Genomic DNA, 14650 nt, shown 5'->3' on the forward strand with positions numbered 1-14650 from the left:
GTAGTAACTTTTTCTCCAACCATTAGAAGTAAGGCAGTAACACTTTTCATGAACCAAAATTTGAGGAAAACCAGCCCTTAGACCTTAGTTCTAGTCTTGTAGACCATAAGAATAAACATAACAGCTTCACTATATTATGTGTGTGTGTGTGTGTGTGTGTGTGTGTGTGTGTGTGTGTGTGTGTCTATATACGTATATAGGGCAAGTGAGTGACAAAACGTACCTGTTAAGCAACTGACGACAGGCCTGAGCTCAAACAAGCAGCAGTTAAATTCACAAAATAATATACGCTTTGCTAACATTTCCTTTCCATTAGCTGAAATATTGAGTTCTTCAATAAAATAAAAACTCCGACAGTTCCAGTCTCCGTTACAACTCAAAATCAGAAATCATCATTTCAATTTGTCTTTCACATCACCATTGAACATCTTTGAGTAATACAACTTTGGTTCTCATTCTTCTATATACAACCAATTAATATTGCAAAACTTTGCTTACTCTTTCTCCTTCATGTCTAAACATTATATCGCGGCTTACTCAAACGAGTTATCCAATGAGCTTTGCCAGCATAATCATTGGTTCAAATCATATATATTTACGAAAACTGACTACCTGTTTGATTTCTTTGAAAACTTTGGGTTCTTGCACATTCGGATACTTGCGGGAGTGACCTCCACCAATTCATCCTCTTGAATATACTCAATGCAGTCATCCAGACTGTAGTCCAATGGGGTGTCAAGAATCACTGCACAGAGAGATGGGAGAATCAAGATTATTAAATGCCATGAACTGAGGCTTGCTTCTGCAGATGTACAAACTCAAGAAAATCAAATTGCTTATCGAAAGTTTAGAAGAAAACACGAGAACCCAACCATTTTTATAACCAATCAATGCCTAGGCAGATTATTGACGTGGGAAATTGGAGGGACCTTTCAGAAATTATTAGTATAATAAAAGACCTACTGCATTGGTTCTGCCAAATATTAAGCATGACACCATTAAACTTAAGAAACATCAAATATCCCGTTCTCCTCACAAATATAAGGATAATTTTGTTCTGGAAATAAAATAAAATAAAAAAAGAAAAGTGGACATTTAAAACATGTAGAGCAAAATCAAAGCTATCATGATAAAAATTCAATCTATTTGGGTTGCTCCATGTGGAATACTATGTTTATTGGGTCTCCCTAAAAGTACCATTAACAATGGGATAAATAGCTAACAAAGAAACAACTTGGTTAGACATAATTGAAATGTTAGGAAAAAGTTTAGTTTTTATTAATTACTCAGCATTGTTGCCTCAAAACAGCTAAACCTCACGGATATTATATTTTTGGCCAACATATCAAAGCTTAATAAATGTGAACTTAACAATATCAGAAGGGAGTTAACTCTTTCATGCAATAGACAGGAAATAAAATAACAGGTACCATAGTTGCTTCTCACCTGTTTGTTCTTTGTTGGAACGGATATTTGTTGCAGCCTTCTTCTTACACACATTAAGGGACAAGTCCCCAGGCCGCTGATGGATGCCAACTATCTGACCTTTATAAACTTCCACCCCGGGACCAATAAACAACTGCCCCCTCTCCTGTGAGCTAGAAATGGCGTAAGATGTACTCGTTCCACCCTCAAAGGCAACCTAAAAATCAATTTGTCACAATTCAGTTTAGTTATCCTGACACAGGGAAGACGGACATACAAGTCACAAAAATGATCTTCATTTGGATGACTGCAATGCTTGAACTTGAGTATTCACTTTAATGAAAAGTTAGGTTAAAATCATTGTCACAAATATGATCTTCATTTGGATGACTGCAATGCTTGAACTTGAGTATTCACTTTAGTGAAAAGTTAGGTTAAAATCATCTCAACCTTAGATGTGCAAAAGTGTGACAATTGATAATAGCAACTGTTCTAGTCAGTACAATAACTGACAATGGCAAAAGGCTTTCAGCCTTTCACCACCACCAAGACTTGCAAAGTTAAACATCAAAATAATGATATATTGGAAGTTACCAGTGAACCCTGATCCCGGGTACTCATATCACCAGCCCAAGGTCCATAGCTATCAAATACTGTGTTGAGAATCGCAGTGCCACGAGAAGCTGTTAAAATTGCATTTCGTAAACCAAGAAGGCCACGAGTTGGAATTTTATATTTGAGGAAGGTTGTGCCTTCAGACCTAGTGCATGCATAAAGTCCATACAGATAATCAGATCATATGTTGCTTTCACCAAGCGGAAAATTCAAGTAATAACTGTCTTTGGCCATAATCAGAAAACAAAGGAAGGAGAGCACTCTGACCCTCCAAGGTACCCACTGCGGGGGAAAGGGGCCATTGTTGAACAGGATGACAATTAAGTATTAGTTTACTAAGTTCTTTCGGTTACATAGTCTAATCATTTCAAAATCAGACATGTGCATAGTACTAGTTAAAGAGAGCACTACATAGAAAATGCATCTGCACCAGTTCAGGATAAGAGACTGACAAGCAAGTGTGGTAGAGAAAACACAGTATATATCTAATGGAAGAACAATGTTTCTCACAAGATCTTCATTATGGACTGGATGTTCAGGTACAAACTGCAAGGTCAACTAATGTGCATTACATATATAGGGGAAAATATGAGGGTGCATGGATATTGCACCTTCACAAACATATGCATGAAATTCTTGATTGGCAACTGAATTTTATGTAATTACCGTATATTTACAAAAAATATTATCTTTTACAGTGTGCAAACTTTGGTTGCACCCTAACCACTGCTAGAGTTATAAAGAAAATTATGCTCTAAATATTATCATGTGCTCACTCATTGCCTCTGATTCTACTTTATGCATTTACGTTGAATTTAAAAAAGATGATAAGTTAAAGATGAGCATAGAAGCATGAAATGTTTACACACCCAACTCCTTGCATATCAAACATCTGCCCCCGCCTTTTGCCAAGAAGCTCAACAACAGGGCCCATGTGTTCTTCTGGCACCTCCACAGTGGCGATCTGCAAGCAATCCACATGACATAAATGACTGATATCAGATGAGTGGTCCCATGATTCCTAACTTGTAGGGGATATTTCACTTAAGAAAATTTATTTGGCAATATCGTTACTTTATTTGTAATTTTGAACGAACCTTGCACCATAGTTGTTAAGAATAAAGCAATGCATTTATTATTATTTTTAACTAGTATGACAATGTGCCCTATTTTGATTCCCATTCTTTCAAAATGGAATATAAATATTGGTCTTCAACAGTGACAGTAAGTATTTCTAACATTTGCCCATTTCGTACGCATAAGAAACAATAAAGTTCCGACACTCACCTCATATGGTTCCAGCAATTTGTCATTCACCCTTTTGTTAATAACTTTGGGAGGTCCCACCATGAATTCATATCCTTCTCTTCGCCTGAATTAAATAACCATTTAAAATTGTGCATATAGAATTAATAAGATTGTAGAATAACAACTAAACAACTATACTCACATGTTCTCAATCAATATGGTAATATGTAAAGTACCCCGTCCACTAACAATGAAGGTATCTGCTGTTTCGCCATCTTCAACCTTCATAGCCAAGTTACGCTCAAGCTCACGAGAAAGGCGATCTCGTAAGTTCCTACTGGTAACATACTTTCCCTGAAAAGGACGAAATAAATTTCCAATCATTGTCACACAAGACAGATCACTTGATCACTGTATTTTGTGCCAGAACTAATTACCAGAGGGACATTAAAAAAATATATGAACCATTGACCAGGCAGAATCTTCAGTTGTCAGATATATTGCAGGTTATGTTGCTAGATGTCAATCAAGGACCACTGATTAGGGGGACTCACTTTAATCTACAGTGACAATTCTAACATCATACTATGCAAAAATGTGGCAATTGAACATTACCCATTTTGACCAAAAACGAAAAACATTACCCTATATATATGTTAATACAAAATCATCTCCATTACTCATTCATGCATTATTAAAGTGCAGATTCCAATCTCGAATGTCCTCATATCTTCTGCTCCATTCACCGACAGGGTAAATACTTTAGGATGTGGAATGACTGTTTAGGAGTCGGATTTTACACAGATTGTTCAATATTCTGGCTTGTTCATAACTTCAAACATTTATCCTAAGGAAATCTTAAGGAATTGATTAAAGTTATCATGGTATGAGACAGTAAACAATAGTAGAAACTATTTTATAGGCATACCTCACGTCCAACAAACGGTGAAGTGTTAATGGCAAAAGCCATTTTCACTGTTGGTTCCTCAACCCTAATCGCAGGTAATGGTGTACCAGAGATCTTACAAGCAATTGTCTCGCCAATCTGAGCAGATTAAAAAATATTAAATAAACCATGAAATAACTCTCAAGTTTATAAAAATGTGATAGCATCAACAAAGTTATCACCTGAATATCATTGATTCCACAAACAGCACATATATCACCAGCCTCCACACTTTCTGCAGGAACCCTACTAAATTTTTCATACACAAAAAGCTCACTAACTCTTGCAACTCGACATGCATCTTCTGTGGTGCATACCTATAAAATACACCTTATCTAGAAGTTTAGAAAACTTGTTTCTTTTCCTGTGTTGAAGAAAATGCATTAAGATGAACTTTATGCATTCCTTTTGTTTTTGAAAATGAACTTCAATCATGAGAAAAGAATACCATCTTAAAAATTCAGATTAAACATGTAAATATACTACTGATAAGGGTTAAATATTAACAGCGATAATCAGATATCATGAAAATAATACCCTGAGCGATTTAATTTGGAAAAAGAAAAGGCTAGAATGTAACATTGACCATGTTCCAGTTTTGGTTCAAACTCACCTTCACCTCCATCCCTTTCTTCAGAACCCCAGCATGCAAACGTCCAATAGCTATTCGTCCTTTATGTTCATCATACTCGATGTTTGTAACCTGCAATGTTTTGATTAAAATTAAATACAGAATAACCTATAGATGCCTAAGTTGAATAAAAAGAAAACTCGAGAAATAAACAGCATAAAGTAAAAGCAAATGCAGCTAAGTTCCACAGGAGCAAGTTAAAGCTATACAAGTATTATGGTATTATGGTGACAAACAAAAACTTGTGTAGCACAGTTCAGTTTGTCTTCCCTAACCACTCTAACAAATTGCATTAATATGGACCAGAAATTTTGTAATTCATAACAGTCAAATATAGCCATTAACTTTCTTCATTTTCCTGAAATGTGGTAAAAAGTCTTCTTGTTCTGAAAGCACATCAAAAACTTGATAGGTAATTTAGGAAACTCACTCTTCCAGAGTTATGCAAGCAGCAGCTCATATTGCCTTGGATCATTTACAAATATTAACACGTGTTATGGAAGCAAGAACAACAACAACAGCAACAACAACAAAGCCTTTTCCCACTAAGTGGGGTCGGCTTTATGGAAGCAAGAACAATTAATATTAATTTCTTGTTCTTCATCTTCCACTTATTAATTTCAAACAGTCAAGATGTTAAAGAGTCTGAGCCTCCTTTGACTCTTCTCCTATACTAAAAAAGAAGGATATTCCATACAGGTCTTTACATCAAAAGCCTTGTAACCTAATTATATTGATCAGCCTTTCTTGATAGAAAAATAGTTTCTTGATCCAGATTTTACAGTCACGATTAGTAGTAAATATCTATAAAATAGAAGGAGAAAGAACAATGAAATTATCAAAAAGTACTGACAAGCATTTGAAGTGCACCATCTTTGTCAATAGCAGGTCCAGGGATGCATCTCATTATGGCCTCGAAAAGTGGTCCAAGATCATCTGCCAAATTATCAGCTGACAACCCAGCTTTTCCTTTAATCCCACTAGCATATATTGCCTGGAAATCACACTGCAAGCAAAAAGATGAGATTAGACTTCTTAGCTTTCCCAATCCGATCAAGATTCAATCATTCAAAACATGATTAAAAGGAAATTTCTGGCTATTATTCAACAATAACCACAAACTAGTTCCTAGTATTCCAATATACCATTCCAACGCGCCCCAAATACATTGTTTCAGTTTGAGAAACAAATTACGATCCAAAGGACAATTAATTTGTTACCTGTTCATCAGTCGCATTTAGTTCAATGAATAGTTCAAAAGTGGAATTGATGACAAAATCTGGACGAGCTGAAGGCCTGTCAATCTTATTAACAACGACAACAACTGCATGACCAAATTCTAAAGCCTTCTTCAAAACAAATCTTGTCTGTGGCATCGGGCCCTCAACAGAATCTACCTAAAAACACAAAGCAAGCAAACTGCTGATTTCAAAAGCACCAGAAGGATTACAAGCCAAAGCAACAGAAGATGCAAAAGAGTACCACTAAAAGAATCCCTTCCACCATATTGAGGATGCGTTCGACTTCGCCTCCAAAGTCAGAATGTCCAGGAGTATCAATTATATTAATCTTTGAGTCTTTATAAGTAATAGAGGTATTTTTGCTTAGTATAGTAATTCCCCTTTCACGCTCTAGATCATTCGAGTCCATTATCCTTTCCTGTACAAATTGGTTATCACGAAATACCTGCACAAAAGTCCCTAACAATGTCATTAAGAAATACGAAACCTAAAAAAATATAGCATGAAGAATTTTCGTGAGATTTATACTCTACCTTTGATTGCCTCAACATTGCATCAACCAAAGTTGTTTTTCCGTGGTCGACATGCGCTACAATTGCTATGTTCCTTATGTCAGTTCTCCTCATCAACTTACTCCTCCTCTCTGAGACAAGAACCAAGTTTCCAATCAGACTAACCTTGCCCACCATCCCCAATCAACACACACACACACATCAATCAATCAATCAATCAAGAAAGCAACCACTTATCTACGACTATTCGAAGATAAATTCTGAGACCAATTTGCTCTAAATACGAAATTACGTAAGAATTGGTGCAGTAAATAGGAAAATATCGAACAGAGGCATGGAAATGAAAGATTTCAAGAGAAGAAGAAGAAGAAGAAGAGAAAGTACCTGTTTCAATGGCGGCGGCTTCGGTGGCTTCAGAGACGGAGCATTTGATTGGCGGGTGAGCGGAGAAGCGTTTCGGGTTCCGGGAGCGGAGTTTGAGTGTGGTGGTTTTGGCGGTTGAGGAAGAAGGTAAGGTGAAGCCGAAGAGTTGCTTGGCGACTGGAAGAGGAGAGGAAACGCTGGTGCTTCTAGGGTTTGGGATGGAGAAGGAGGAGCTGTGGAAGCTGCAGGTTGCCATCTCCATGGCTCTGACTCTGTGCTCGCAGCGGCTCAGCCTCAGGGAGAGAGATAAAGAGGAGATTTGGCGAGTGAGGCTGCTATTGGAACTTCCAAAGCAAAACAAATAAAAGTTGCGGGAGGACTCCACATCCTCGTTGAGTGGGACCCGGAGAAGGTGGGTCCTTTATCGTCTTTAGTTAATTTGGGTCCCATCCGTTTTTCGCTTTTTTTTTTTTTTTTTTATTGGGAAAAATATGACAACATTTCACCGCCATGTGACATTTAGAATTAATAATATAGGGATATGTAGATAAAAATTTATATATTTTCATTAGAATAAGATGTCACGATGTCAGTGAACATGTACTATATGAGTAATTCTCTCAAGATATGTAGTAATTGGATAGCAAATGCATCTCTACCAGGAGTATCAAAAATATTAGCAAGTTGAAGAAGGGAAAATGATTTTAACACATCATTTCTCAACCCACACATTGTGCAGTTTTGTAGCTTTTATACTGAACAATTAAAGTAATCAATGGTAAAAAATTAATAGGGAATATGTACAAAGTAAAGGATGGTGCGTTAAAATGACTATTCAAATATATAAGGTGAATTAGAGCATTCCCAATAAGAGGCTTTATATCGGGCTAGAAAAGTGGTGGATATAGCCTAATTTAAAGCTCGGAGGAATCTTTGGGGCTCTAAAATAATTTTTCCCAATAAGGGGCTATATATCATCTGGCTCTATATGGGGTGTTATATATATATATATATATATATATATATATTATTTATGTAGTAATTTGATTACACGGTAACTTTATTTTTGTTTTAACTTTTCTTAACTTAATTTTTGAACGTGTTATCTTAAATTTTAATTTATGAACTTTTTAACGTAAAAAAATTTAATTTCTGACAAAGTTAGATTTCATCACTTATGCACTGTTGTAGGCTATCTTAAGTCTCATCCGTTGGTTTGTTTCTATGAAATCAAACAAGATAAGATTTCATTTTATAACAACACCATTAGATTTGATTATCTTATCTCAATCTTATCCGTTGGTTTATTTCTCTGTTTAATACATTCTCAGAAATCAAACAAGATTTTCATTTCATAACAACTATTGGATTGCATTATCTTATCACAATTTAATAATGTTATTTGTTTATATTTTCAGTTTAGGTTTCTAAACCACCAATGTTAAATTTCATTACTTTTTTTATGAATTTTTCAATCTAGAAAATTAAATACAAACCACTACATTTTTTCTTAATCAATCGCACAAAAAATAGTCGTGGTTTGTATATGTTTTCTTAAGCAAACAAACGGTTGAAAATGAACTTAAAATCCTAAACGGTTAAAAAATAAACCCTTAAAATCATATTTTGAAAATAAAAATGAGGCTCACCCATTTCTAAGTGAAAAAAATAAAAAAAAATAAAAAAAAATAAAACCAAGATTAGGCCCCCAATTTGGTGTGGGTCCCCTACTTTTTAAGGCTAGATGTAGCCTAACTTTTTGTTATTCAAATATTGAAGTTACTAGCCCATGTGATGGATGTATTCCCATTTTTCGGCCCATTGAGGATGAAATTTTCGTTAGAGCTATAAATGTGGTAACCTCAAGGATAAAACTCCATTGGGATGCTCTTACTACTTTTCAATTTAGCAAATTAAACCCTATAATATATTTTAATTAAAATATTGTTTATTAAATAGCTGGAAGATAAAATTTGGGCCGCCAAAATAAGATAAACTTAAAAAAATGAAAAATAAAATTTAAAGAGTGGGTTTGAGTGTCATATTTTGAAGGGTGGTGATTTTCACAATTCCTATTTTACCTCTCATGAACTATTTTAATTGTTTTAGATTATTGAGGGTGTATGTGAAATAAAACAAGATGTATGAAATATCACCATCTTATATATTATTACATGATTAACTATTAAATAACTGAAAGACTGTGTATGAAGTAAAATGCAACTTGTGAAAACCACCACATTTTTTTAAAGCAGCATAAAAGTGTAACATTGGTTAGCAAAAGACACCTTTATAGAAAAATATTGCTGACTCCTTTGAAAATGCATGTCAGTCATTTTTACATATTCAGTAATAATATTAAAAACAAGAAGTCATTCTCCACTTAAAATACGTAAAAATACAAGGGTATTTCTAATGGGAGACTTTAGCCCAAAAAAATCTCCATAATGCATATATTTGGTTGGACTAAATTTAAGTTTGGAATGTTTTGGACTCAAATATTATACTTGTGACAACTTGGACCAAAAAAAATTGTGGGCCTAAATTGAAGAAATTTAGTCTATATGAAGATCAGTAAATAAAAGATGTGACATGCACACTCACCAAAGCAAAGTTGTATTGCCCTGATTTAATTCTAGATTTTATTTTTTATGGTTACAATAATCTAATGGCTTAGGGTGCATTTCAACATTTTGTAATAGTTTCGAACTCTTTCACTTCTCTTATATATTATAAATTAAAAACAAATACACATTGAACTAAAAGTTATTCAATAACCGATATTTAAATCCAGCAAACAAAATAATAATATTAATTAATTCAAATATTATCCAACCTTTATCTCAAGCTCTGTGTTTAATAATCTACGAAAAAAATTGAATTTGTTCATCTTTCTTACTAAAGTTCTTCAATTATTTCCATTATTCTTTCAAGGATTTTTTTATTAGTACCCTACTATGCAATGACAATTTTGATCTTATTAGATATAAATAAAAAATTTTAAATACATCCTAAATCATTTTTAATGTATTATTTATCTTTTTCAATTATCAAAACCCCTCTTACCCTCCATTGTTAACAAAACCTTAACCAATGAAACTACAAAAATGTTGATTGGGAAAAATATTTTTTGACAAATGGAACACGAAATCAATGTTTCGGAAGCTTGGCTGACACACCCCGTCCCGAAGGAGGGCATGCTGGCCGTCACGTGAGAGTGACGTAACCATTTGCACAGTTCGGAAGCTTTAAAGATACAATTTGTAGATGAAACACCCGAAGGTGAGTCCTTATTTGGTCCATTCTGTCAGAACACCGTTGAATTTCCTCGTAGTCACCACACCTTTGCAATTCTTGAACCTGGAGGGGCGCAAAACAAAATTGAGTGGGTCAGCAAAACGAACGTATTCAAAACCTTCTTTTCTCTTTTGCATATACTAACCCCTCGCCGTAAAACAAGTATAGTTTCCCAGAAAAATAAACATATATACGTATGTATAAATATGCCAACATGCTCAAGGGTATATCATTCATGCTCAAGAATATGCCATGTCGGAAACTCATAATGAAATGTAAGTGCTCAAGCATAACTCACATCAATAACATATAATCTGGCAGCCGGGAGTCACCTAACGTGACCTGTACGGCTGCATATAGAGCTCAAATCTCAAACTCAATAACTGAATCTGCACACGAGTCGGAACCACCAAAAGTGGTCTGTACGACAGGACTGGGTGTAATATATACGCTCTAGTGCTACGATCACGTGAAGACTGTGCGAATAATCGCGGGTCACCTACGAGTCGGAACCACCTAATGTGGTCTGTACGACAAGCCTATGCACCTAACTTGGATCCAAGCTGAGCGTGTGGTGCGGGTGAACATCACGTGAAGGACTATGCCCTGGCCCCGGGCGAGAGCACTAACACCGGGGTGCAGATTATGAGCTCTCTAAGCATCTCAAGCTACTACTGAATACAAACATGAATACCACTTACCTGGCACTTACCTGTGCGTCCACAGCACCAAATACACATATATAAATGTATGCCACTACTAATGCATGTGATGATAGTATTTCAATCGTATTCCAAACGTATTTCATACGTATATCAAATGTATTTCGTATGTATATCAAATGTATTTCAAAGGTAGCTTACCTGGACCTCCTCAGCACCATGCAACAATATGCATAATTATGGTAATGCACATATTAAAATATGATGCATATATGACAGGATATTTAATTCGTATTTCTTTTAAAATACGTTTTCTGGGAAATACGTCAAGCATACGTATATATATATATATATATATATATATATATATACTGAAAAATAACTACCCACTCACTGATAAATAGCCGGCTCGTAACCCTCACGCCTAGTTTGGTTACATTCGTCGTCCGTACCAGTTTCACCTATAAAAGAATGATTATAAAAATCATCAATTAAACGCACACACAAACATTCGTCCATAACTTTTTCATACGTTACTCAAATTGGGTGTGTGAATATACCACGATGATCTACACGACGTCACGAACGCGTGACAATTTTTAGAACTCAATTTGGAGCTCTCACGCGCCCCCACGCGCCCTGTTCACGCGCTACCCACGCGCGCGTCTTCTTCCTCGCGTCGCCGGACTGGTTTCGCCAAAGGTGGGTGTTTTGCCGGAATTTCTGGGTAAACTTCAAAGTGTCATAACTTCTTCATTTCTTAACCATTTTCGACGTACTATATATCAAAATGAAGGTATTGACGAGACGAACACATCCATACCTGCCTTGACCTCTAACTCGGTGTGGATTCACCAGAAAAAGCCCCGAAAGCTCCGGCCAAACTTTGTACTTGTCGTTCTCCGTGTTCCTACATCCATTTTTCACGTAATTTATACCAAAATGAAGCCCTAATCATAATCTACCACGTTGGACTAGTTTTAGGGCCTAAAAATAACGGAATCAAACTTTTCCAAAAATACGAAAATTCGGCCGAACTTACAGTTCGTGATCCCGACGTCCAAATCCTTCAAACGAAGCACTCCGAGCTTCCTTAGGACCTCACCAAGCTTCCTACAAGCTTCAAAATCCCAAAAAACATCAAGTTTTACATGTGCATGAACAGTGCACACGCACAGTGAAATTGAAATCCATGTTTTCCGAAGTGAAACTCACCTGAAATTGGTACCATCGTGTTCGTGTGGTCTTCAGGAGTACGATGGTGGTCTTAGATCCTTCGTTGGTATAGTTTTAGGGTGGTTTTGTGGGTGGTCCGTGTGAGTTCGAAGGAGAGAGAGAGAGAACTGACAGAGAGAATGAGAGGTTTGTGAGGGAGGAGAGAGAGAGAGAGACAAGATGCAGAAATGGGGGAGAGATTTGAGGGATGTGGGATCCTACCCAATCCCCAAATCAAGTTATAACATATAAACCTAGTTCTAAGTCTTAAATTTAAGTCCCTAAAACTAATGAATATTCCAATTAACATTAGTTTAGGAACTTCAGGTAAAAACCAATGCCAACTTTACGCCCCTTAGTCCCGTTTAAGGGCATTTTCGTAATTTCACATCCTCGGAATTAAAAATTCCGGGACGGGTTGTGACAATCTTCCCTCCTTATAGAATTTCGTCCCCGAAATTCCAACAACCAACTAAATCATCTATACTCATACAATAGCTTCGGGTAAATCTCTCTCATCCGATTCTCCTTCTCCCACGTAATTTCTTCCACTGACTGCTTTCTTCACAAATTCTTTACCAATTACACTGTCTTAATTCTCAATACATTCTTTTTCCAATCCAAAGTCGTCCTTGGTTCCTCAACCAGTTTAATCCGGATTAATTCTCAATAGTTGCACCGGAACTCCATGTGACGAATCTGTCACCTAGTGACAACGCATCGAAATATAATACATTATGCACCTTAGCCAATTCTGAAGACATCACCACTTGTATGCAACTTCATCGATTCCTTTAGTGGTAAAAAACGGTCTGATGTGTTTAAGACTTATTTTGTCTCCTTTCCAAATCTCATTATTTCTTTTCGTGATGAAATTTCTAAAAATGTTGAATCATGAAACACATCATGCTCTTACAATAACTCTGGAAGTAATTCAAGCAACTTCACCTACTCTTCGATGATCACATAAAGTCCGATGTACTTAGGACTTAATTTGCTTTCCTTTCCCAGCCGAATCATACTTTTCTAAAGTGAAAACTTCAAAATTATAAGATCATCTACGTTAAACACTCGATTAGTGACATGTTCAACTATTAATCTCTTTTGCCATTCCTGGCTACTCTCAGGTTAAACTTAATCACCTGAATACTTTGAGAAGACTCATCCATAGTTTCAGGGCCTACCAAAACTCTTTCGTGATCGAATCTTCTCTATCCAGAAGCATTTCTTCCACAAATCAGCAAAAATTGACATATTTCATGGTCCTTATGGCGTTACATCGGAAACTGTGCAACCAATATACTTAAGAAACTCAGTAGTTCCGTAACCCAAATCTCTTCTCCATATAACATATAAGTACTGTTGCACCGTGGTTGTTACTCAACACTGGAGTAAATGTACTAACTTGGTACATTGATCAACCATCACTTCAAGTTCAATCATAACCATCCTATTCTCGAACTCAGCAATCTTTCTTTTTCCCTTCTTTCTTTGCCTTGGTTAATTCTTAATTTTCTTCGTTAACCATTTGAGTCTTAAGTACGACCTTACTAAAAAGACTTAACTTGAAAATTAGCAATTACAACTTCTTCTCAATCTTCCATTCTCAACTTTACTTCAGTTGATTTCCAATCCACAAGAAGACAATCTTGGCAAGCGTGCCAGACATTAATTCTTACCGCAGTCTTCTCACCAAGTACATCAGCTAGAACAATTTTACGATCACCCTTGTCGTACAATCATGTTCATTAAACAATTCAATCCACCTTCGCTGCCTCATATCAAAATCCTTCCAAGTAATGGATATTGGAGACTTTTTGGATTCGTAAAAATCTTGCATTCTTACCAAATATAATGTCTTCATAACTTCACAGCAAGAATGGTAATCATGACTTCTAAATCACCAGTAGGGTAATTCATTTCATGAGGTTCCTTTTGTCGTGAAACGTATGTAATCACCCTAACATTTGCATCAACATGCATCCAATACCATTCAAGAAACATCACTAAAAATTTATGATTACCACTATTCTCTGGGAATACTAAATTACGTGCATGAGTGAGGAAATGCTTCAGTTGTCGAACCCTTTGCTCACAATTTCCTTCCCACTCACACATAACCTTTTTTTCTCAACAATCTCGTCAATGACAAAGCAATGACTGAAAAATCTTTCACGAACCGTCCATGATAGCTTGTTAAGCTAGGATAACTCCGAATCCCAATCACGATTCGTGGTTGTTCTAAATTCTCAATTTCTGCTACCTTTTAAGAATTCACTTGAATACCTGAAGCAGATATAACATATCTCAAAAATGCTACTTGATTCATCCAGCATTGGCATTTGCTAAACTTAGCATACAATCGACGTTCCTTCGATCTTTGCAATACCAATTTAAGATGTTTAGCATACTTTGCTCTAGTCTTATCAATCTTTTCAATAGCAACAACAACAAATCGGTCTAGATATCATTGGAATACTTCATTCATCAAATTC

At 36.0% G+C, this 14650-nt stretch overlaps 1 protein-coding gene across 1 annotated transcript; it reads right to left on the reverse strand.

Annotated features, from left to right (window-relative positions):
* Nucleotides 1-286: 286 nt before the first annotated feature.
* On the reverse strand, nt 287-7330 carry LOC137746218 (putative elongation factor TypA-like SVR3, chloroplastic). The gene is made up of 14 exons (XM_068486293.2): nt 7003-7330; nt 6640-6749; nt 6348-6551; nt 6086-6262; nt 5719-5871; nt 4848-4937; nt 4417-4551; nt 4217-4333; nt 3491-3642; nt 3328-3412; nt 2910-3004; nt 2020-2185; nt 1447-1642; nt 287-745 (listed from the first exon to the last, which is right to left on the reverse strand). Exons 1-14 carry the CDS (start codon nt 7241-7243, stop codon nt 609-611), a joined length of 2058 nt encoding a protein of 685 aa, XP_068342394.1. The 5' UTR covers nt 7244-7330; the 3' UTR covers nt 287-608.
* Nucleotides 7331-14650: the final 7320 nt, after the last annotated feature.

This window comes from Pyrus communis, chromosome 12 (genome assembly GCF_041283825.1).
Source record: "Pyrus communis isolate YQ-2024b chromosome 12, ASM4128382v1, whole genome shotgun sequence".
NCBI classification, from domain to species: domain Eukaryota; kingdom Viridiplantae; phylum Streptophyta; class Magnoliopsida; order Rosales; family Rosaceae; genus Pyrus; species Pyrus communis.

Bases quoted from the DNA above. Each gene is read 5' to 3' on its own strand.
- LOC137746218 (XM_068486293.2), bottom strand. From the start codon at position 7,243: ATGGAGATGGCAACCTGCAGCTTCCACAGCTCCTCCTTCTCCATCCCA. The intron at 6,552-6,639 runs GTAGAGTATAAA...ACTTTTGTGCAG, and splicing joins CAATGTTGAGGCAATCAAAG to GTATTTCGTGATAACCAATT. The intron at 4,552-4,847 runs GTGAGTTTGAAC...TGTATTTTATAG, and splicing joins AGAAAGGGATGGAGGTGAAG to GTATGCACCACAGAAGATGC.